Source organism: Ostrea edulis, chromosome 3 (genome assembly GCF_947568905.1).
Source record: "Ostrea edulis chromosome 3, xbOstEdul1.1, whole genome shotgun sequence".
In the NCBI taxonomy this organism is placed as follows: Eukaryota; Metazoa; Mollusca; class Bivalvia; order Ostreida; family Ostreidae; genus Ostrea; species Ostrea edulis.
Window position 1 is genome coordinate 83767782 of NC_079166.1, and position 26802 is coordinate 83794583.

General features: G+C 34.5%; 2 protein-coding genes across 2 annotated transcripts in view; both read left to right on the plus strand.

Moving 5' to 3' along the window:
* LOC130053656 (uncharacterized) overlaps window positions 1-26802 on the plus strand; it is a 231689-nt gene that overhangs the window by 188353 nt on the left and 16534 nt on the right. The window contains exons 2-4 of the mRNA XM_056161035.1: window positions 23416-23610; window positions 23901-24008; window positions 24116-24182. Coding sequence (XP_056017010.1) covers window positions 23418-23610; window positions 23901-24008; window positions 24116-24182 — 368 coding nt within the window. The 5' untranslated portion in view covers window positions 23416-23417. The remainder of the gene's footprint in view (window positions 1-23415; window positions 23611-23900; window positions 24009-24115; window positions 24183-26802) is intronic.
* Window positions 4217-26802, plus strand: part of LOC125673012 (uncharacterized) — a 1263960-nt gene continuing 1241374 nt past the window's right edge. The window contains exon 1 of the mRNA XM_056159239.1: window positions 4217-4409. The gene's annotated coding sequence lies outside the window, so the exon portion shown is untranslated. The remainder of the gene's footprint in view (window positions 4410-26802) is intronic.

Genomic DNA, 26802 nt, shown 5'->3' on the forward strand with positions numbered 1-26802 from the left:
TAAAAAGTGATATAATAATAATGATATGAAAATAACATATCCTCAGGGCTATTTTACCTTTGCAGAATGTAGATACCCTGTCGCATGGAAACAATAAGACTTAGGGGTATCTTGTTTATGTAGCAGTTTCCACAAGACAAAGGATTGATCCTCTATTATATACAGGTAGGTTGATTGATTCAATGTTGTTTAACGTCCCTCTGGAGAACATTTCACTCATGTGGAGACGTCACCATTGCCGGTGAAGGGCTGCATTTTTTTATTTTTTTTTTGGAGAAAGAAATGAACTTTGTTTTTCTCATTTTGTTTCTTGTCAAAGTGGAATTTTTAACAATAAAATGTTAAAATAAAATAAAATGTTTTCCCTACCTACCTACCCTATTATTTTCAGGTTGGAATAGGAAACACACTATTTTTTTTTTATCTTGGCCTCAGACGATATTTGACAAGCGGTGTGTGCTATAGACGCAACGACATCAAGCTGTATGTACACGAATAGCACGAGAACTGAACACAAACATAACAAGTCAAACTGGAGCATTACATTAAGTATCGTAATATTTTGCCAAATATTTCGTCAAATTGTAGGTTTAACGAAAAGGACGGGGGTGGGTGGGTGGGTGGTGTGGGGTGCTACAGCCGTATTTAATGCTTATTTCTGTCCAAGTTGTAAAACAATATGAATCTCGTAAATTTTAAAAGTAATCTGTAAAAAAAAAATAGACACCTGGAAAGAGGGAGGGGCAGCCGGAGAAGAAGTTGGTTCCACAGTAACTGTTGTCTGAAAATTCTTATTTCGCAAATTTCAAAAATGAAATCAAAGATCTAAATCTAAAAAAAAAAGGGGGGGGGCAGGGTTTGATAATTTATTTCAATTCGATCAATTTGATTATATTTCCACTACAATTCACCACTACTCGTTGAAAAATAATCTTACGAGTCAGCCTATAGATCGAATGGCCAACTTTACCTGTCCTGTAACAATAGGGAAAAAAGAACGATGTCGAAAACGCATCGGGTTAATCTCCACCTCCACCCCCTAATGATGCGTAACTCAATGCATGTTGGGCACTTTGATTTATCAAAAGGATTATTTTCAAAATACTGAATCCCACATGCCAAAAAAAAAAAATCAGATTTCAACAGAAAGATTGCATTTGATACCGATCCAATATACATGTACATGAAATTAACATTGTCCAGGCGCGAATCTAGAAAAACATTAGGGGGTGGGTATCAAAAGGATTACGTTGTTGAGATCATGATATGTATTTTGTTTATTTTTTATCGTTTGCTTTGGGTTTAGAAGTTAGCTACCAAATAAAAACACTCTTTAAAAAGAATTTTAAATGACAAACGGATTTACGGCGTTTATTGCTAAGGGGTTTGATCAAAAGTTCAATATCTGACAAAATACTAGATTCACAAACTACATTTGATGAATGTTGAATATAATAATAATCAGTCTGTGAAAACGATGACAGATGACACACACTTACAGGAGTATCTACCCTCTCCCCGGCCCCGCCTTTCCCTAACTGTTTAAATTCAGATTGTCATCCTACAATCAATGTAATGCAGTAATGATGCTCCCGGAAAACCACACATAACATATTCTGATATATTTCTCTTTCTCTCGCACTCTCTTTTTAAAACCAAAATCAAGAGTTGTTTGTGTGTTGCAGCAGCCGTAGCTCCCCACCCCCCAACCCCCACCACCACCACACACACACACTTTCTAGATCCGCTAAAACAATACACATGCGTTAGCTGCACATGTAATATCTGCATATCGAAATGTGTTTTGGTCGACCAAAGTATCAAATAAAAATTAATATTGAAGAGTTGGTGTTATGGTAAAGAGATTTTGATCCTGATTTAAATGAGTAAATGAATAATATTTACAAAATTTGTCACATCATGATCCAACATTGCGTGCGGGAAAAATCACACAATGGACACATACATGAAATCAGTAACTAAAACTGTTTTGCAGTCACATTATGTCTAATTAATTAGAGAAAGAAAAAACCCTTAACTGGCACTTAGGGAAGTTAGCTCCTGAGCTTTAGAGCTGAACTGCGCAGGACACCAAAAAAAATATTTAGTGGTTCAATACTGACCCCATCGGTGCATACATATTACACATCTATTATTGGACTCTATCCAGTTGAACAATTGTGTGTCAAGTAATCCCATTTATATGTCTTTTTTATTCAAATATAACGATTTTTACCACGTCCTATTAAGAAAAGTGCCAAGATCAGAATTTTTCACGTATATCGGTTGATTGGACAAATGTACTTTTGTATAGATCAATCGAACAAGCATAAACTGTGTATAGCCTTCTGATGACTTTATTGTAATTGAAGTTAAAATCTTATACCTGTATACGACTAGTTGCATCAATGAACTACCAATAAATTGCTACTTCATATTATTAACGACTCTTTTCTCTTAGTTCGTTCATCTTCGGATTTGGTCAAAATTTCTCCAAATTTCACCAGCCTTCGCGTTGTAATTTTCTCACGCTTTTAAACAACTATATTTGTTGGAACGCCTTTTCTGAAAATATTTAGCTCTTACACTTCCCACAAATGTTCCAGTCGATAAATATGGTACTTGCACTGATATTGCTCCTGCTGTTATGATACAAAATGTTCTCATGCAAACACCCAGGATAGTTTTTAAAAGTTAGTAACTCCCCTGTGTAGTAACTATTTGTGTTAAAAAGTGTGCACTTTATGCGCGTAAATGTATACGACCTGCTTCAACATACATGTGTGTATATCCATATATCATTATTACAAACCAAGTCTAGTTTTTTAGTACTTTGATCATAAATGTCTTTGATTATTTTGATTATTAACAATGTTTGTGCATACTCGTCTATATATTTTAAATTTCCGTATACAATATATCGAACCCGATGCTCAGTCTCTGTACATGCATGGCGATATTGCTGATTTCTAGAAACTGTAACTATTATGAGTTGTTAATCATTCAATACAGGAAAAATTTGCAATTCTGATATATCCCGTGATTGAAATAAATCTGACAAAGGTGAAGTGCGCCACAGTATCTATAATTGTATTGATTGTAAATCTATTTAAAGAACATATTGTTCACTGTGTTCTGCTCTGCAAACTACGACATTTAAATGTACGTCATAATGGACTTTTGCGAGATTGATTGACTTGTTTAAACCATCGTATATTGTATGGAAGCACGATATCGTTAATTGTATCGTTAAATTTGGTCAATTCTACCACATTTATTGCAAATATCAAAGGAATGCCGCGGTTATTATTCCGCGGTATACCTTCCGACGCAATCACTGATTCTGAGAAATTTATACACACCTCACTTGTACTTTGTGCTTCGCTAATGCAAAAATGAAGTTGATGAGAGATAATACAATTTCAAATTCATATGTAAACAAGTCGATGCACAGACAAGTTAACAGAATGTATAAAATTGTTATAAAGCTTTATTCAATCGAACGCGCACAAGTAAAACACAAAACATATCAAACGTAACAATAATTTAAAATTACCTTTATACGGTATTAACTGCAGGTTTGTAGCTCTCTGGGAAATATTTGGACGGAACAGAGCGCTACAAATCCACACCTTATAATAACCATCGATTCACGGCGCAGTAAAATGTACACCGATTGAAGCCATATATATATATATATATATATATATATATATATATATATCACTATATCCTTACATTTTCGTCTCCAAATACCAACAGCAAAAAAAAACACTAACATATTTCCCGCCATACATGTGTTCAAACATTCATCAAAGTCCCATATCAACTGGAAAGTGTCATATTAGGTTGCGGTAATATTAATATTTATTAATTGTATGCATATGAACTACGCATTCGGTTACATGAATATTAGATGTAAATTACGCTCTTAGGTACTCAAAACGATGAACGTTCAGGCTGGCCCTTTCCCAGGTCAATCTGTTTCACATATTGAGTATATTCGACTAGTTCTCTTTTAAAATTTGCCGACTATATATAGAACATACTTTTTATCAAAATATCGTAAATTCTAAAATGATAGTAGTTCGTGTATACATTATGTAGCAGTTGCGTAGCTAAAACTTTACAACGTTTGGATAACTTGACCATTTATGTACATTATATATGTTCATTACGCAATCCATGTATACAAATATGTCACGAAAAGGTTTCTGTATATTATGTTCGCGTTAAAGTCGTCAGTTGACTGTAAAAGTCAGCCCTTCTCGCAGAAGTCCAATATGTACTTTCCAGAGTTATAACACGGCAGTGAACCGAATACGATAATTCATCAGTATCCATACATTATTCCTGAAAATGGATACCTTTGAAAGTGATGTACGCTGAGTGACTTTTGAAGAAAACAGGTAAGTGCTCAAAACTGGCTTTTTACTAATGTGCAAAACTGGCTTCTTACTAATGTGGAAAACTGGTTTCTTATTAATGTGATATGATTTTCAAATACCGCACAATAAGTATTTCTTTTCATTCTCAGAGTACATACTCCTTTGCTATAATCAGTTATGTCATCAATATTCTGAAATGAATGAGATATAGCTAGTGAAAATCTGATGGTTCTACTACGGTATTTACTACGGCGCCTCTTCATAGAGCCTCCCCGAGAACACACACATATAATGGCAACACCATTTAAAGAAGGGACCATATTTGGCCAGAACTGACCAATCACTGGACAATATCCATTAATATATTTGTCAAAGGGTTTTGATTTATAAAACTAATGCTTGTGTATTTTAATATGATTTGGAAAACCTGCACTGCACGAATCATTCACTCGTGACTGTCCTTTAGATATTGGCGATTTAAAGGTATCTCCCGTCAATTATCTGTTAAGCAATGGAATTAAATCTGACAACACTCGGAAAATCTACACCTTGTTAGCTGCACTGGTTTAGCAGGTACAGGTAGTTCATGTTTCATGTTCATTTATTTCCGTGAGCCATGCGGCTCATTGGACTTAATTACATACAATACAGCTTTAAAATATAACAACATACAGTATATGGTGAGTGCATAAACTTAAATAACATTCCAAAGTGATCTTGTTTAACAGGCAATCATATGCATGCATATATTCATACATTATAATACTGATTAACAAAAAGTACATAAAGTAGATATATATAGTCTATTGTGCTAATTAGCAACACTTTCCTTACGTAATTCTGTGGCATATTTAAGATATTTAGCTAAATTACTCAGTTCTGTGACGTTATTTACACTCAGTAGTTTTATAAGTTTATATACAGTTGGTTTTACATAGTAGAATTGTTTAATATATTTTTTTTCTTATTTCTTTATATAAAGGACATCTTAGAATGAAATGAAATTCATCTTCGATATCATTTAAACTACACTGTTTGAAATTCTCATATTTCTGGGAACATTATTATGTCAGCCAGTTTCTATACATAATGAATGTGATGACGTTCTGTATCGGGTAATAAGTTGTTTACTGTACGTGTCTAATTGGTTTTGTTAAATAATACTGTATACAAAAATTGTCAACAAGATGTTTATACACCATACACTTTGGTGAATTTTCAAAACTACACATAATTTTTTGCCTGTACATATCTATTATTCTGTGCTCAATAATTCTATAAATATCTTGATTCCTTCTGTGGTTCCATAAGTAATTTAAGCCTAGATTTGACAGTTCTTCTTTAGTATTAGTTAACCAATTATTATTATAAGTGGACATATCTTCGTAACAAGCCTTTAAAATACAATTGTCTTTGTTCTTTAGCTTGATCCATTGTCTAAAAAGTTTTAATTTTCTCTTAACACATAAAGGTAATCTTCCTAATTCACAATAGACCATATTGTTACATGTTTTTCTATTTACACCCAAGGCATTCTTGCAAAAATTAATATGAACGTTTTCAACATCTGGGGCCTTATGAAATCCCCATATTTCGGATCCATATGCTAGTACTCTACCAACATACATGTCAAAAACCGAACATTTTGTTTCTACATTAAAACAATGATTTTTAAGACTATTATTAATTGCAAACAATGCTTTTCTACCTTGTTCTGCTAGGTGATTTTGTGTTTTCAAACATTTACCATCATAATACCATTGTAACACAAAAGTATACCTAAATAATTAAACTCATTTACAATACCCATAAGGACGTCATTATAATACCATTTTTCGTTGTCCTTAACTTTACTGCCATTTCTAAATATCATTATTTTTGTTTTCTGTACATTAACATTCAAATCCCATTCCTTTGTGTAATTAGATAAAGTATTTAACTTTTTCTGTAAACCATCAATGCTTTCAGACAACAAAACCATATCATCAGCGTACATAATAAGAGAAATATTAATTAGATGTCTTTCAATACTTGGACAGTTTTCTCTCAAAAAACTATTTTCAATATCGTTAACATACAATGAGAACATTTCACCTTGCATAAGACCCACTTCATTACAAAAGTATTCACTTAAAAATCCGTCGTACTTTACACAGGACTTCACATTATTATAAAGAGACTGTACAATTTTAGCAAATTTCCCTTGTAATCCAAGATGTAAAAAGTTAGATCTGACAATTCTACCCTGTCATGGAAACACACATCAAATCAGAGAAAGTATCTGATCAGTTGCGAAATGTACTAGGTAACCGATGTGTCTTTTTATTGAAATTAGCACTAAAGTATTTAAATCAAATGAAACTGAAGGTTTGATTGTGGCATTGGGGAGGATTTTACAAATCAAGAAGATTCTTGTGAAGATAGATCTGACCCAGAACAGTAATGTTTGTTACTGTTAAACTAGAAAACATCTGATATAGCATTTTCATTTACCAGTTTGAGTCTTACTTATTTTCTGAGGATGACGATTTATCTAACAATGCAGAACGTACCCAGACAAATATATCTTATACAGACAAACATATCATACAGCACATATTGGTGAGGAATAATAAAGATCTGTTATCTCAGAAAGTGCAAACAGACACAAGCAATACATGTTTATAAATTTATTTGGCGATAAAGGGCACGGCTGATTAAAGTATCAAAAGCAAACAAATCAAGTTCACATTGTGGGCTGCCTCACACAAATGGCAAGCCCCAAAAGCATCATATCAATGTCAACATCAATTAGGGATGACCTTGACCCTGGGAAATGCAGAGGTCAAGGTCAAATTCAAAGACAATCCAACATATGACCTTGACCCTGTGAGATACAGAGGTCAAGGTCGAAATTCAAACACATCAAACAAGCATGGCCTTAAGGTAGAGATTGATAGGTTGATGCTAAAAAAATTAACCATTGAATTTTTTTTATTTTGATATATGTTTATGATGAAGCTTCGATATAAAACATAATAAAAAATCAATGTAGGTAATCGACCTTGTTTTTGAGAAATATGACGATTTTAACAACACCTTCTTTAGTCCTTGTAAAGCGTAAAAAGTGAAGAAAAATAAGTAGAGAGCATTATACAAATAGAGCTATAACATTTTTATTGTAAAAAGGATCATAACTTGTCATATATGGTTCTAAACAACCTTTCACATAATTGTATATTACACATCAATTTCAAGTTCAGCAATCATTATTAACATGCAACAACATTACTTCAACAGAGCTACACTGGCCAATTACCTTAAAACAGTGCACAATATTTGCACACAGGGTCATACCTTTGCTTAAGCTGCAAAAAAATTACCAATAAAATTTCTTATTTTATTTCATTAAGTGGTCAGTCTATTAGTAAGTAAAATATATGAAAAAAATTATACACCATAATGGGGTTCAATATGGAACTAGCAAAATATTCCTAACCCCACCCCCTTTTAACAAACTACACATTTTCGTAAGAAAAAGGGTTATTAAAAGATGTAAACAATCCATCAAAAACAGCTTGCTGAAATTCGAAGATTCTTTGTAATACCTTTTTTAAATTAATAAATATAATACAGAAAGTATGTATTTCAAATTTTAGCTTATATTTTGTTGTAGTTCTCGTTGTTGACCTTTGTGCACTTACACTCAGAATATAGATTTATCATACGTCATCATATTTGATGATTAATATCAAGAGTTTTCCCAAATAAAAATCCCCACAAAAAATTGAAATACAATTTATATTTGTTAAAACAAATGTCTCCATTACATCCCAACCCCTTTAATATACTGCATGGTATGGAGTAGAAAGAATGAGCAGGAACATAGACGTCATGAATTGCACTCGGTGCATTGAGAAGAAAGATTCAGCCAGCAGAGATAAACAACTGACCTTTTTATAACTTAGAATGTTTAAGCATTCCCAAATTACCTCTTTGAAAATTGAACATGACAATAAGAAGGTTTCTATAAGCTATTTCTGGGGCGGATCAGGAATTGAAGTTGGGAGGGGGGGTGCAACTGTATGAGGCAGGGGTCTGGGGGCCGCCTTGAAGGGGGGGGGGTGCGATTCCCCAGAAACTCCTGGATTTTACATATTTTTTAGGGTTTAAAATATGTCTCCTATGTAGTCATTTTTATTATTTTCTGTCATTTTTAATAAGGTGAAATTAATAAAATAACGCAAATTTTAAGGGTTTTTGGAAAAAGTAGCAGTTCTCCCACTAAAAGTAATTCAATAAATCAAAAGATTTTGTCAGACATTTATTTCTCTGAGAGTGGAGGAAATTATGGATTCTTTTATCGTATATATTTCTCTAAACAAGAGACCACGATTTACTTTAAACTTGAAAATTTTAGGGGGGCTCGCGCCGGTTAAAGTTATAAAATTGGTATTTTATTTTCATTTAGAAATGTTTACTGATTTTGATATATCAAAAACTTAGAATAATCAACAATGACACTTCCTCTATATTTATACAATATTATTGTCTTTAAAAAAGACATGTAATACATGAGTACATGTACTTGTTTTCCATTAAATTCACACTTTAGTATGTTGCACAATATATCCATTGCTCTGGGCTCACAAATACATTATTGATTCTATCCAAGTCCCACATTTTGCAGAAGTTCTTGAATTTTCTCTGTAACCTGTAAAGTTGTGGGGTCCAGGGGATATGACATCATCAATGTAAATGAAGTACCTGCTATAAAAAATATATTCTGTATATTCAAATACTGAAAAAAAGATGAATATCTAATATACTAAGAATTGTCTTTATAAATGTCTGGTGTTAAAATGAAAAATTCTATCTTACTAAGATAGAAAATATTGTACCTTTCTTGCTGATTTTCATGGCAAATTGCTGTTGAAGTTGTTGGCTGGAAGCCCATTTCAACTTGCACTGTTCCTTAGGATGATGCTTAGAAAAAAATCATCATAATTAATATTTGCACAGTCAGTATTAATCATTAATTATACTGTGTCAGACAGTGTCAATTTGAAAATTGTGTGTCTCAATGCATGTTTAGTGAACTTTAAAATGCTGATATATTGAAAATTACACACACATGTATTTTATTATGTTAATTTTTAAAATCTTGTCTGAAATCAGTATTACATATGTAACACTACATGTATGATAAATGTGTGCAGTGCAGCAATGTGAACTCTTGCAGTAGTAGTACATCTGCATGATTGTTATTTATTTCATATTGTTATAGTTACCTTCTATTTAAACAGTACATACCCTCCCACCCCCGGGTCCTTAATGAGGTGAATAAACATCATAATTATCATATTACAATATGAGATGACAGATATGTTTTCATAAACTGCCAGTTCATTCTAATAATATCAAAACAAGTCAAAGCTAGATTTATCAGACCTGTCTCCTTTACGGAGTGTGGGTCAAGAGAAGGACATACATATCTTATTTTCATACAATACATTTATTTGCCTATGAGGAGGGCTTGTGATTTTACAAATATTTTAAATAAAGTTTTGTAGACCTACATGCTTGCATGAAACACGAAACCCCAGATTTGAAATATTTCTTAGGTCAATGAAATTTCAAGATACTATAAGTACTATCAGTTATACCAAATAGAATTTTAGTGCAACTCCCCCCCCCCAAACTTGTGAGAGCCCTATTGTTTTTCAAATCTGGCATATGCATGACATCCATTTACAATTACATGCACATGTAGGAGTTATATTTTGGGCACATATGGAATACATAAATGCACAAAAAATGAAACAGCTCCAAATTGTGCGTTTATAGATGTTATTATAAAATCGCGTTGTGAAATAGCAGAGGAAAAGTGGGTTGAATACAAATTCAATTTGTCATTTTTTTCACTTACCAAACGAAATTATGATTTCGTTGTCCACGTTGAATGCATCCATCGAATTCCTCTTCTCAGAAGAAACTTTGTTTAAACTCTCAATGACTACATAAACAGTATTGAAACTCGCAGCACTCGGACATCACGATCACGCTACATCAACAAGTTTGTTTACGTAGCGCAGCTATGCATGATGGTGAATTTCGTGAGGTAAAAAGTGCCATTCTGCACGGACGAAACATTTAGTCCACTATTCTTACATTGACGTATTCCTAATCTAAACTATGGCCAAATTTCTATATCTTTTGTTGAGACGACCCTCTCAATCATCAGTCACAGCAACAACTTGTACTTTCGGAACCCCTTTTTGTTTTTCAACTACTCTATGGCGATGTACGGAATTCCGAAAAATAATTTCACGTGAAAATACACGATTTTTACTGATCACGTGGTTGCTATCGGTCTCTACCTTAAGCCTGGGAGAAGCAGAAATCAAGGCCGAATTTTCAAATCAAATGTCATATTTTTCACATATACATAATAAGCCGCTCGTTGGGCAATGAGCTCATCAGTCACACTAAAGTCATGTTTCTGTATCAGCCGCATCGACATTTATTTGGGAGTGTAACCTGAAAGATAAAGCAGGCACAAGCAGTATCCTGGTTTCAGAAGAAGAAAAAACAAAGACAACAGAACAGCTCCGGGTGGGTGGGTTTGGGTTTTAAAAATTAAGGTATTGAATACAAATTCTTATGAAATAGGGGAACACCAACCTGTGTGTAGCAGTTATAAATGGAAAAGGTTGATTTGATCCGGGGTACTTAATTTATATATGCCCAAGAGAAGTAATTGTAGATTAATGAAAGACAACTCAAATGGTTTGCAGCCTTCGATAACAGCATCTTATGTGAACATGCGTATCACATAGATGCCAAATTATCTCAGAAAGTGCAAACATACACAAGCAATACGTGTTTATAAATTTATTTGGCGATAAAGGGCACGGCTGATTAAAGTATCAAAAGCAAACAAATCAAGTTCAAATTGTGGGCTGCCTCACACAAATGGCAAGACCCAAAAGCATCATATCAATGTCAACATCAATTAGGGATGACCTTGACCCTGGGAGATGCAAAGGTCAAGGTCAAATTCAAACACATCAAACAAACATGGTCTTAAGCCTGGGTGGAGCAGAAATGAAGGTCGAATTTTCAAATCAAATATCATATTTTTCACATGTACATAATAAACCGCACGTTGGGCCAAAAGACTCAACTGCAAGAGCTTTGCACCAAAGCCCTTTCAGTTGGGTCTCCGCCACCGATTGGGTGGGGGTAATTGCGACAACCGGGCGCAATCTGGTTACGTGTGGGAAAATTTATAGTGGAGGGTAAAGTTGGGCCTTGAATTCCATGATAAATTCCAGCCAGCCTTGCAAGGTATTCAAGAATATTTGATTGCCCAATTGTGATAAATGTACCCCATCGGATTGAAAAAATTGAGGATGGTCGGATATTTCAGGGTAGTGAATGATGGATCCCCCAACCTCGCACACTCTGCTCTGAATAAAGGAATTAATTCGTTTTCTAGCTTTCTCCATAGCTTTTGTGTTTTGTGTGTATCGCCAGGCAATTCTGGGCAAATTGAGCGACCATATGATGTGTGCATTACAACATTCTTGTCTTAGATAAAGAATTAATTGATTTATTGCCAACCTTATTTTTCTCACAGAAGTTTTACCCAAGTCGTTACCACCACAGTGGATTAACAAGGCGGTAGGGGAAGGGCCTACTTGCCGTAGGGTCTTTATCTTGTTAATCGCTTTGATCAATTCGAGTCCTCCATAACCCTGCCACCAGAGTGAAACTTTTATCCTTTCTAAATTGAGATTGGTCCCACCAGGCCTATGTAATGACTCTACATGTACACGTTTTATGATAGATGACCCAAACATACAAATGAACTGTTCATCTGAAATTACACGTTACTGATTTAAAAATTTTGGTATGCGTATGTAAGTTTTATAACAATTTGATGCCCATCTTCCAGAGGATTGTATAACATTGGGTGGAAATCCTCTTACTGCCAGTTCCGTGCAGGCCCCTATTCTAAAGGCATGAGATTTATAGGCTTTTGTGTCCAATTTGAGAGCTGATATTGTCTTTTCCAAGACAGATGTAAATTGATACCTAGTAACAGAGGAACCACAAAAATGACAAAAAAGTGGACCTTTATGCTTTGGTCTCATCATTAAGAACTTTGTGAGTATTTTGTAAGGGCATGCAATATCACCCGTCCTTTGGATTTATAAAGTTGTTCCCCAACCAGCTTGGTCAGTTTTGGAAAATTTTAATTCCAGCTGCAGGCATGAATTGATGTGATCAATATCTAGATTTTCCCTCAGTAAGACCTTTTCATTGTTTTTGTGTGATACAACTACTTCACTAACTCTCAAGAACCCATGAAAGACAGTAGTGAAGGCAGCAGCAACAATAGTGTTTCATAGTTTTCTGTGCATACACTGGGCAGTATTGCTATTATATCTTGCAAAGGTTGCTTTGTAATTGGCAATCTGCAATCCTGCGTATGGGCAATATGTTTCAGACCTTGCAATAACTTAGTTACCAAGAATTGGTTGGTCGGATCTTGGTAGCCTTGCAATTTTACAGAGTGTGGTAAACCTGCCAAGTAGGAACGCACCGTTGCATAGGTAAGACCATTGAGTGACAAGTATGCTACAAACTGAACAACTGAATCGAGAGAGGGTGGCCATGGGGAATTATGACCATGTTGACTACAAAAATTATTATAAGCCTGGATACCAGTTTGGTATGCCTTGTGCATATTTCCAGAGAGGGCTGCATGAAGAAGTTTGTGTACTTCAGCTTGGAGATGAGAGACTGGAAGCTTGCTGGAACGCTCAATGGTGAGGTCTGTGCATGAGGCGCGACCTGGTGGAAGCTGTTTACGAAATATTGAATCAGCAATTTCATTACATTTTGTATTTATGTATACTGCCCTGAATAAGAAGTTGTTCAACATACATTTTATTATGAAAGGACGGAGCAAACACATCACTCTTTTTGATTTGGGTGTTTGCTTGTTGAGGATAGTGACCAGTGCCTGGTTATCAATGTGAAACAGTACTTTCCTATTTTCAAGATTTCTCCCCCATAGACTTATGGCTAATACCACTGGAATCAACTCAAGTGTTGTCATGTCTGAAAGGATGTCTGTTCTATCCCAACCCGAAGGCCAAGGAAAGTAGCACCACTCCCCTTGAAAGTATGCCCCACAGCCCAGATCCTTAGCACCTGATCTATCTGTAAACAAGTCTAGCACTAAGTTGGAAGACCACTCCGACTCACAAAAGTACACTTTCCCGTTAAACTCTTGCAAAAATGTTAACCATAAGTACATATCTTCCTTCATTTCTTGATTCAATTTCACTGAGTGGTGTGGCTGCTACTCACCAATGGTTGCATCATGCATTCGCCCAACAAAAGCCCTACCTGGTGCAATAGCTTTAGTAAAGAAATTGAGCTTCCCTAACAATGACTAATTACCGTAACGTAACTGCTTACAAGTTGCTTTAGCAATAGACTAAGTTCTATGCACTTTGCAGTTGGAACCTGTACCATCATGCCAACAGTATCAATTTCTAGCCCTAAAAACACTAGACTATGTGTGGGATCTAAATATTTGTCATCTGCCAATGGAACCCCTAATTCCTGACTTGTTTGTTTAAATGTAACCATTAACTTCCAACAATTTAAAAAATCCTTGCCAGCGAAAATAAAATCATCTAGGTAATGATCAATGGTAGTCAAGACACTCTTTTTTTTCCACAATCCATTGTAAAAAACGTAGCAAACCATTGGAAGGCACTTGTCTATGTAATAATTTCCATCTACCTTGATTCCCAGTAGGTCAAAATCACCTGGATTAATAGGTAGCAGTCTAAATGCCGATTTAATAACCATCTTCCCAATATAAGCCCCCTACCTACTTTAGCCAACATTTGGACAACAGCATCAAAAGATGTATAATGTACTGTGGATTCTAAAGGGTCAATATACAGGTTCACGCTATTATCCGGAGGAAATGACAAATGAGTAATAAGGCGCCACCCTGAATTATCACCTTTCGGAACAATTCCAATAGGAGATATGCGCAGATTAGATATAGGCAGTTTCTTAAATGGCCCCCAATCCTTCCTAATTTGACATCATTGTTTATTTTTTCCATAATTTCGTGGGGATGTTGATATGCTGAAACTAAATTACTATTTTCTAAATGGGTTCTTGGGCCTGAATAATGTAAATGGAATCCAAAAGAAAATCCTGACAATAATTTGTTTGCTACAGCTCTATTGGGATAGTTTACCAAGTACTTCTTTAACACCGATTTATTGATTGGGGTTTTTCCTAGTTCCCATATGTTTTGGTTGCCTGCATTACTGAATTTGTGTGGTTGTGGTGACTGTTGTCTCCAATATTAATGTTGGTTTTGAAACCCTGCATGGTGATTGGACGAGGTGTATGAGGGGCTTGGGCGACGAAAAGATGATTGACCCGATTTTTGTCCACAAGGTGTATAGAACAGGGGCTTATTTGGATTGCAATTAACTTGCGGGTGCAGGCAACTACAACGAGTGCATGAATGAGAATAATGGCATTGTATTTTTGTGCAAATGCCCTTAAAGTTGTAGTCGAAGCACTTTTGTGCTGTCTGTGACGGAATGTAGGGCTTAGGTGACATACAAAGTAACCATAATTCTGTATCAACTTCCCCCAGGAGCTGACTGGATTGATAGCCTTGCGAATTCGGTATTGGGTGTCATACTCAAACCAACTTACTTCCCCTCTTGCTGTCCCTAGCCTTACTGCATGGATGTACTTTAGTAACTCAGATGATTTAGCAGGGTGCAAGGCCAGATATATTGATGCAAATATCAGCATTGCATCAGTCCATTTATCAATGGAGTCAATCTGTTTTGTCGCCTCTTTGGTTATTATCTCCCCTGCACTAGTGAGTGCCAAGTTTCTTTGGTTTGCATTAGTCCCATGACCCCCAGCAGATGGGATGAAGTTCAATAAATTTCCCTTGCACTATATTGTGCCTAACTGACTCTCTAACATGCATACCTAAATTATACACTGATTGCATAGGTACAACATCATTACTTTCTGCTGTCTGCTGTACCACTGGTGGGCTCTGCTGTGGGGGAGGTGAAATTGTCTGTATATGCTGTTGTGGAATCTGCAGATTTCGGTGGTCCTCTGTACCCTGCAGCGGGGCCGGTAAACTTATTAACTGGGAATGATAAGGGTACTGTAGGGTCTCCATCGATTGACGACTTTTATCCTTGTCAGGTTGTTGATCAGGCGGTGGCATGGCTTGGCCGTCTTCCCCTTTTGGCCCTTTTGGGTGGTTGATCTGATGTCTGTCGTTTGCGTGGAATGACAGTTGACCGCCTTGTGCAATGATTCCCTCAATGAAAATTCAACTCATTTAAATCATATACATGTACCTACATATAACAGTAAATGAAGATCGAATACAGATCCCTAGCTTTTCGGTCTTGGGTAATGAGTATTGCTTATAATTAAATAGGAAAGAATTGACCGAAATCCCGTAACTGTTACCGGTTATGTATTTAGTTTGTAAATAACTTAACAGATATAAGATAATTTCTAGTCCAGGTAACTGCACCAGGGTATTGGCTAGGTATGCAAAAGTAAAAAATACTCAATGTGATATCCATGAAAACCCCAGTAGCTAAAAATTTCGCATCTCGATTCCGATTTGAATTGATGACGTCAGTTGCCAAGTGTAGCTCGCGCGTAAATATATTATGACCACGATATAACCGTTACATTGTACATAAATTTCAGTCTGACTAAAGCGAGTCGCTGCTAATTCGCTTCTTGTAGGGATAATTTTATAATTAATATATCTCTAATAGTTTACATGCAAACAATAGGAATTAATAAATTCCTTTTGATTTGTACGATAACTCCCCGCCCCCGATTAAAATTGGTATTCAATCATAAAAATAATTAATTCGAATCGTTTTCTATTATACGTACTTTTCACTGTATCAAAATGAAAATTTAACACTCAATGTTTGATCAATTAAAAAAAAAATTAAAAATGCAATGAGGAAACCAGCATGGCCGGTGATCAGAGACACGTGTAAAATTAAATAAACATTCCGATGCCATCGTTACATCTACAGCGCTAAAATATGACAAATAAATCAATTAAACGCAATAAACAACTGTGTTAATCCAAATTTGAGGTTTGTGTATTTAAAAATTCAGATATTAAATACAAATTCTTATGAAATAGGGGAACACCAACCTGTGTGTAGCAGTTACAAATGGAAAAGGTTGATTTGATCCGGGGCACTTAATATATATATGCCCAAGGGAAGTAATTGTAGATTAATGAAAGACAACTCAAATGGTTTGCAGCCTTCGATAACAGCATCTTATGTGAACATGCGTATCACATAGATGCCAAATTAACTTCGATTATAACAGCAATCAGTAATTTTGACAAATACAGGTTAGAAGGGATTTAATTATGATTTAGGTGACTATACGTTCATTAGATATAATCTTATATCAAAGTTGGTATCCATGTCAGGGTTGAACCATCATGGCATCAAGTGTTGCAAAGAAATGTTCTAAGGAAAACTCTCAAATAAACTGATGTACCACTCCGTTGTATTACAAACTGCCCTGGATTTAGAACAATTCGTGTTGATGTTTAATGTTTGATCATTAACGATAAAAGTATGGAGGACATGTTGAAGAAACAACAGCGTAAGCCATGTGATTTCCAGATACTAGTCATATTGATAATTATAATCAGAAATAGAGAATGACTTCAGTAATGTCTGAAATATATTTCATGCTTATTTCATCAAATTTTGGAGGCGTTGCACGTCTTGTGTTAAATTTCCTTAAGGTTGTTCAATCCTCATGTGACGTATCAATATGAATGATTGAAATTGGAAAAAAAATATATTAGTTTTCACTCAATACAGTTAAATTTAATCAATGACCAACGAAAATGTGTATGTTGCCACATCTTTAAAGACGTCAAATTTACAAAAACAGAAGTATGTGCTAACATAAAAAAATCGCACATTTTTGTTATACAGAATAATTAAAATAGATAAAAACTTGTTGAAATGACAAAGAGCTAGGTACGTTTGTTATCATAAATAAGCCCTTTAAATACTAAAAAAATGAAGAACAATTATCAATACAAATCATTGATATATATGAAATTGATGATCCCTAATATTTATATATGCAAACATATCGGCGGATCTAAGTCTCTTGTAATGTTGAGTACTATTCAAACCTATCCAGAATCCGGAAAATGGACGATTTTCTTCACTTTTTCTACCTGTTAGGAGAAAATTCCATGTGGCCACATGCTTCGGCCACAAAAAGCAGTGAACTAGAGATAGATTATCTTCAAAAGAAGTAATTGTGCAAGTTTCGTTCTGGCCGTTGGCTGTGGCCAATTTCTTTTTTTTTTTAATATCTAATCAGGCGTCTGATTTTGACGTTTGTGCACAGGTGGATCGCCATGTAGCACATAGCAACGAATTGTATATTTAGTGATACATAAGCTAGAAAATTAACCACAACTTAATGTACTTGTTATTGTTTTAGCGATCGCAATGATATAATGTATTAATAATTATAATCTAAAAACTATCAGTTTATGAACAAATCCTGTCCGGGTCACTGAAATGCAAACAACAACCGGACCGAATAAAATACAGTCTGGGCCGGCTATGATGAACAGTTGTACACCAAATCTTGTCTTAATTTCTTTAAATGTCTACAAATGAAATGTTCCTGTCGCCTATAAGATCATACATATGCAATAATAATGTCAATATTAAGGTAAATTGATTAATCCAACATTTTAATACACATCATCTAAAAATAGTATTGAACCTTGTTTACATTGACAACGTACACAATGGACCAAAAAAAAAGCTGTTCCAAGCAAAACAGTTTTATAATGTCATAGTGAAAAAATTGACGTCATTTTTGCATATTTTTAAAGAAAGACATCATGATTACCAATCACAAGTAACTGTCATATATTTGATAGAATGTTCAAGTCTTCTCTTGGGTTCACGAACTAATGTTTTAGCAAAGTTTAGGCCTTGCAACCATGTAAACAAAAATAGCATATGTATAATTATTCATGATTACTGGAAAATTACCGTTAGAATCGAGAGTTATAAATCTACTTGAAATATTATAAATAGACTATATACATGACGAGTGCATAGATCTATACAGGCACATAACATCGTAATCCCCCAAACAATTATAAAATTCTTTTTTAAAAAATGGGGGGGGGGGGACTATATTATTTTAAATTCATTGACCATAGTCCTAATATGGTTGGTAAAATGTGCTAATACCATAAATAAGCCGTGAGCTGAGAATCAATAATCCAAGTATTTCATTTTCAAAATATGAAATATGACAAGAGAGAAAGATTTTCATGTATCCATCATGAAGACAGTCAGATTCAAAGTAGACATTAACCGCAAATTGACAACTCAACTGTATGACAAACGAGATGATTTCAGATTCTCCATCGTTAACTTCCCATATTTATGTAGCAATATCCCATTATCACCTGCATATGGTGTTTATATATCTCAACTGATTCGATATGCAAGAGCTTGTTCTGCGTATAGACAGTTTTTAAATCGAGGTAAGCCACTGACAAACAAGTTGATGGTACAGGGGTTTCAACAGTCTCGATTGAAGTCAACATTTAGCAATTTATATGGTCGTTATAACGATCTAGTTCGTCAATGCAACCTATCATTGGGTCAAATGCTGTCTGACGTGTTTCATACCGATTGTTAAGCCGTTCTTGGCACACTGATTTTGACTGCGGATAACTCTGTTTACCTGAACAGGATATAGGGATCACGGCGGGTGTGACCGGTCGACAGGGGAGGCTTACTCCTCCTAGGCACCTGATCCCACCTCTGGTGTGTCCAGGGGTCCGTGTTTGCCCAACTATCTATTTTGTATTGCTTATAGGAGTTATGAGATTGATCACTGTTCGTTATCTTCACCTTTCATTCAGAGACACATAAACAGAGAGAAACTTTATCGAAATCGAAAGTGATGATTTCAATTTAGGATGCCAGGTTTTGGTCTTAGATATTAGGGACAAGATCAAAAAAGCTCAATGTCTGATAAAAATCTTAATTCCAATTTTGGGGGAAAGGGGGGGGGGGGTAAAAATCTCCCGCACGTTTCAGTCATTGAACATCAATTTTATTATAATGCATGAATATTATTGCAACACAGCGAACAAGACTGAAGTGACCCATATGTTTAGAAATAACACTTATTACATTTTAATGAACATTTAAAGTGACATTTAAAAACTACATTTGTTAATAAACACTAGAAAATGTATATATTGTTATTCAGTTGTATTGTTTTATTGCATGATACTCGATTTGGGTGAACATTCATCAAATTAGGTTTTAAGGGGGGAGGGGGTCTTGATGAAAAGTATGTGAATTAAATGTTTGTTTGTTTTTTATCAATCATTAAACGTTTGATTTTGCCCGTAATGTGTTTTTTTTTTCAATTGTTGATGTGCCGATATCCATTATTGTTCAGTAGTCAAATATTTCATCACTACCGATATTGCCAAAACGTTTCATAAATAGTGTGCGATTCTTTTCCTAATGAAATTATTGTCGTAATGCTAGTGAATTATCCATGATATTTACTAAATAACATGGAAATATTACTATCATAATTCATAGAATTAGGTCTATAAGAAGGGTAGGTCTGCGCAAAGGCTTTCATTGTAATCAAATGAAAATTTGAGCATCTTTCTATCATCGTAAAATGAAGTTAGATGAATGAACAGTTTACTTCAAAGCTATGACATGAACAAGTTTAGCTTGGTTTGTGATTCGATGATTATCTTCAGTGCAACTATATCTTTTTCATATTCGTATTCATTCATCTAATTATGGGTCTTGTCGGGCATACTAAGCTAAAGAAAGAGAAAAAAGAAAAACGAGAGCGGTAGAAAAAAAAAGAAGAACATCCCGAGTTAAATAAGTTATACATCCTATAATTACACTGTTTATCATTTCATATTTTAAAAATGAACCCTATTGTTGATTAGAAATTGACCTGTTGTTGGTAAATAAAATAAAAATCAAGAAACACCCACTGTATATTGATTCAGCCTCCTATATAGGAAAACTAATCATTAAAAATCAGTTTGCTAAATTGATGCCAAATACGGCAGTCAGAAATGTTCTATGCTACCTGTCCCAACACCCTCCACGGAATTTTCTGTTTTTTTCCTATCTGCAAACGTAACCAAATCCGCGTGTTTTTCACATGTGTGTAAACAGCTTGGGTGCACTCCAAGAAGTATCATCAGTTACCTACATTAAATAGTTCATCAGTAAACTATAATTACCCAGAATTTCCTAATCGGAATGCAAAAATTGAGAGAAAACAATAAAAGGAAATTAATCTACATTGTAATTAAAATTAGATCTTCCATCCGCTCCCCGGTTTTCGATACGTTGCGTCCATCGAAAACTGGGGAGCGGATGGAAGATCTAATTCTAATTAGATTGAAAAGCAAATGAGAAAATCGTGCATATACATGTAAGAAACATTCTTTTAAATATGTGAAACTAAAATACGCTAAGTTCATCTTGATTTTGATTGGACAATTATTTGTACCAGTGCGATTCCTTAATTTCCGCGGTATGACAAAGGGGAATTACACATTCTTTCAATTTTCTATTAAAAGAATTAAACTTGTTAAATATACAAACGACATTTAAGGGAAACATACATTATTTTGATTCCAGTCACTTTCCTTTTAATGTATTTTTCACATGGGTAAAAGGGTATGACAAAATTTGTAAATATCGATCAAATATGGAAGACCCGTGCAACGTACACCAAGCACAAAATATATTTTAAAAACAATTCATGAAAAAAAAAAACCACGAAACTGTTGACTATATACATAGATGACAGCTCACATTAGTTCCCTTCGTGCCAAAATTCGCACATTTTCGGCAATAATTGGTAATGATAGATTACATAAACATGGTCTAGTCTAGTTCTTAATTACACAGTTAAGACTAAACACACTTAACTTTTATTTTGTAGATTTCTTTCTATCCCGTTTAGGGTCGAATAGTTTGAAGTAGTTATTTTTTACCCTCCAAAACGTTGTTCATAAACGTCGACGTCATGATGTTATCTGCGGTTTTTTGTTAGAAACAACGCTATATTTAACTAACGCTTACAAGAAAACGACAAGAGACAAAGGAAAAATTAATGTGTTCTAACAACGGCATATTGTGGATATATTATGTGTTTAATTTGATCAAATTTGTAGACAGGGCCGATTCTACTTCCTAACATACCTAGCTCTTTTAAATGTCAGCAGTTTCAAATAATTGTTACATATGTAATTCAACAATATATAAAAATTAATTGTGGATATTTGGGAAATCATGTATAATCGACATACAGAAGAGTAAATACCAGCATAGGAGTTATTGCCCTCGACAACGTTTTGAAAATTATAAGTAATTGATTATCTGTGGTAAATCTACACTTTTTCAGTGTTAATAGTTTACCAGAATTTTTATTTTATGCAGTTAATAAAATTCCTCAGAAAGATATATTTCTATCATGCGCAAAGTTTAATTTAATAAAGGTTTTTGCAAAAACCTATGACATCACATGAGGATCGATCAACCTTAAGGCGTTGCGTGAGATATCGATACAATAAAGATATTCAAATATATGATAAAATCATGCGGAACTCATGTCTTGATTCAAACATTCCTTTTAAGAAATAAGTTTGAAAGTTGTATATTGCGCATCTGATGCATCAAAATTGGTACCGTATAAGTTTTACATTATGACCCCTGGGTCGAGGCCTCTGCTGGTGGACTAAGTAGCTAAGTACTTCGTTACTAGTTTGAAAATACGGATGTATATTTAATTGCTGTTATAAAATTTATTTCAAAATTAAGGATTATCTCCCTCTTGCATAGCTCTTATCCTTGGATGAATTTGGCTCCACTTGTTTGGCACGCTGTTTTGGGCTATATTTAGCTCTAAAACTTGATAGTTATTTCGGATTTCAAACATTTCGGTTGAGCATCACTGAAGAGACATTATTTGTCGAAATGCGCATCTGGTGCATTAAAATTGGTACTGTATAAGTTTTACATTATGACTCCTGGGTCGAGACCTCTGTTGGTGGACTGTTAGTCCCCGAGGGTCTCTACAGCCCAGTAGCTAAGTACTTCGTTACTAGCTTGAAAATACGGATGTATATTTAATTGCTGTTATAAAATTTATAAGTTTATTTCAAAATTAAGGATTATCTCCCTCATTCATAGCTCTTATCCTTGGATAAATTTGGCTCCACTTGTTTGGCACGCTGTTTTTGGGCTATATTTAGCTCTAAAACTTGATAGTTATTTCGGATTTCAAACATTTCGGTTGAGCATTACTGAAGAGACATTATTTGTTGAAATGCGCATCTGGTGCATCAAAATTGGTACCGTATAAGTTTAACATACTACATTTTGTAAAATCAAATTGAAATATTGAAGATTTAACGGGAAACTCTTAGGAAAAACAACTGCTCTAAATTCTTTAGACTGCAATGTATAGGGAGGCATCTTTTAGGGGGATAACAGCTCTGCTACGTTCCTTATGCATGAGCATTGCAACCAAGAGCATGAAAGCAATCATAATTTACATACTCCTATTCAATCATGGGATTTAGTAAATACACTAGGATGGATAGCGTATGGGTAGAACATGTGAAATGGATGTCCCCTATTCTGTATAAATACATTGCAGCGTATAGGAAAATGTAAATTTTAACAATTTGAGTAGAATAATAGTAAGTATTATTTTTAGATGAATGATTGAATAAGTCAAATACTACTGATTTATTGTCACTTATCATACTAACTGTATCTATTCATTCCAAATTAATACCATCGATTCTGACTTTCTGAGCATAATGTTTAGGTTTTCTATTCAGGTATGTCTTACAGCGGATATGGTCACGTGGTTGAGTCATGTCCTCTCAATAAGACAGAGTTTACAGTAGCCGCGACCAGACTGAACTGTGCCGTCGATACGAATGGAAATAATCAGTATACATGTGTTCCTAAGTTTGATTTGACGGCAATAGTAGAGTTCTGCTACAATTTCACAGTGGCATTGTACCCGAAAGGTGAGTACAAAATCAAAAGCAATGCAAAAATTGAGAATTTTCTATTTATCACTATAATTCAAAGTGGTATGTTGTGTTTATTATTGCGATATTCAGATGCATGCATTTTATGTATGCATGTATTTAGATGCATGTACTTTAACGATATCGGAGAATTGACAAAAATATATTATGTTTATACATGTATTGATGTTAAAAATGGACGCCTTTTGGAAAACATACTCACTGCTCCATCACCATATACACATGTACATCAATCTGCTTAATACACTGTCCTTTCTTTTAATCAGGCAATTGTCTAGGGGAGATAAAGAATGGACACCTGGACACAATCAACTGTAGTCAATTCACGGATGGTTGTCCAAATGACTATTACACAGGAAATGAACTGTATAGATGTTAGTACATTAAGTAACGATTACTTCGTGAAATATACAGACACAATGCAATCATTATAAACGTCCATTAGATTCATACCGTCACATATATTCTTTTTCTCTTTTAGTTCCGGCTTGCTTCCAACTCAATACAGAACAGCGTTGTTTCTTTGCAGACCCCTCTTGTCCGAACAAGTAAGTAATCAGTTATGTTGAGCGTGCATTACGTCAAATTAGAAAATGTTCAAGTAATTGTAGCAACCTCAATAATTGAAAATACTTTTGAGGTTACGTTTGCATATACCTACATGTAATTATGTGTTCATGTGAAACTTATACGTTACGTGGGTACCAATTTTGATGCACCAGATGCGAGTGTTATGTATATTTATTGAATGTTGTTTTACATCCCTCTCAAGAATATTTCACTCATATGGAGACGTCACGACTTTATCGTGCCACACCCGCTGTGATTTTCGTGGTCTCATCCGAAGGAATCATGTGATTCCTTTGATTGTAAGACGTTTTCAAATATACCGCCACAGTCCATTCCTCAGAAAAGCATATTCATTTTGCGTGTTATTTCTACATCCCGTTTCGAACTGAAACCACACGGCTTCAATTACTGTCCTACATGCCCGGGTAAAATTGCAACATATAGTGAACACACTGTATGATTTAGTATTTGATTGATCATTCGCCAAGCGCCATATATTAGAAGTGAGAGTCACGGGCCTTTATGATATGCCCAGGTCATATGTGCACCAGGTTGCATAAAATGTTACTATACAGAACATACTCAAAGTATTTTAGGGGTTTCCAGAATGAAACTGCTGAATTTAAAGCTATCCAAAACGTACTACATATATATAACTTATACACACACACACACATTTATATATATATATATATATATATATATATATATATATATATGGTGGGATGTTTGATATGTGCAAAGTAAATTAGATTGAGTAATACCAGTTAAGTTTATTTTTTTGCACTAGAAGCGATTACATTGACATTCAATTTGTTTTCATACAATATTTAGTAATAGCGGTAGACAATTACTTAAGCACACTTTTTGATAAAAAATGATATAACTATGCAGAATAATGCATCAACTATGTTTGAATTACACTGTTATATTCAATACCAAAGGAAATGTTTTCCACTCATACCGTCCATATGAGCAGGTTTACCTTTTTATCACAAATATCTGTATCTGTCATACCTTTGAGAGTACTGACTGCACATTCCCTACCCAGGGATCCGTGCGCTCCTCACACTACACATCTGTCAACGGCTTTTTACAGAAATCTTGTAAAAGTTTCTATAATCCAACATTTATGTTTTGAACTAAATATTTTGTCATATTATGATAAGTTTTTGGTGAAATTAAATTGATGCTTACTGTAAATTGTTTAAAATCGCCGTTTTCTGATCATAAATTTGGAACTACTTCGTAATATGCGTATGAATGTAGGACATACACGTGGTGGAGATTTAAATGTAAATATGGAATCAAAAGTAAGAAAGGCTGTACAAATAAGATAAAACTTGCAAAATAAGAGACAAACAGCTAAGTGGTAAATATGTACTTATTAAAGTACCAGTGGGCTATGAAAAGAGCCTGATGTATCACTTGTTGCCAAAACTTTTAAAGGGAAATGAAACCGAGAATGATTGTTTATATCATATGATTATATTGTCACGTGATTCCAAGCGTTGACAGAGGTGTATATGAAGCTTGCGTAACGCGCCCACTGGTGAAAGACCGACTTACTGCAGTCTTACATTGAACCAAATATCACTAATGAATAACTGAGAATGTATGCAAGTTGTATTAACTACATGTACTTTCCCCTAGGTTAACGTCACAGTGCACTGTAGATGTGTGTATTGGGTAACATTATTCTTCTTAAGACATTTTGAATTAAAGTATATATAGACAGGTTTAACAAAATGTAAAATTCATAGCCATCCACGATGTATAATGTTTCAATCAAATCTACTTTGTAAGGAAAATCTAATACATCGATTAAAGTTTCAAAATTTGTATTATATTCTGAACACATTTTCCATTACGAAATGTTTACATTGATACATGTTGATCAAAGAAAGAATAATCAACAGTGACAGCAATCTCATTGTCCTTAAAGGCATGTAAGTACTTATTTATACTTTAAAGTATTTGCACAACATTCACAGTTCGGGGTTCACAGAAACGTAATCGATTCTACCCGTATAGATATTTAAGAGAGAGAGAGAGAGAGAGAGAGAGAGAGAGAGAGAGAGAGAGAGAGAGAGAGATACTTTAATTAAAACTTAGAACAACTACATCTAAAAATCTGGAACTTGAATTAAATAAGAACGAATAGTGTTCTTGTGACCCCAGAACCATGCATATTGTGCAAATATGTAGAATGTACTTCACCGGTCCCCGAAAGTTTACAGAATGTGCATGTCACGCGACCCACAATCTGGTTGCTATGCAAAAGTAAAAAAAAAAGAAAAGATCGACGCCATTTTGTTTCCGGTAATTTGCAATAAAACAAGTTCAGATAATGATATCAAATAGCTCACCTATAACTGAAAAATAATCATATTGTTATTTAAGGTGTTAGTTACATCTGTTAAAGGTAGAGTTTTCTTGATTTTGGAGGTTTGGAGGCTGCATTTGAAAGTTGTATTTCTGTGTCCGTTACAAAGTCTGATTTTGCTGATTCTGGATGATGAATTTCTTTAATAATTTGGTAGAAAGTGATAAATGGATCGATGGATTCTTTTAGAAATATTTTATGACACATTATTG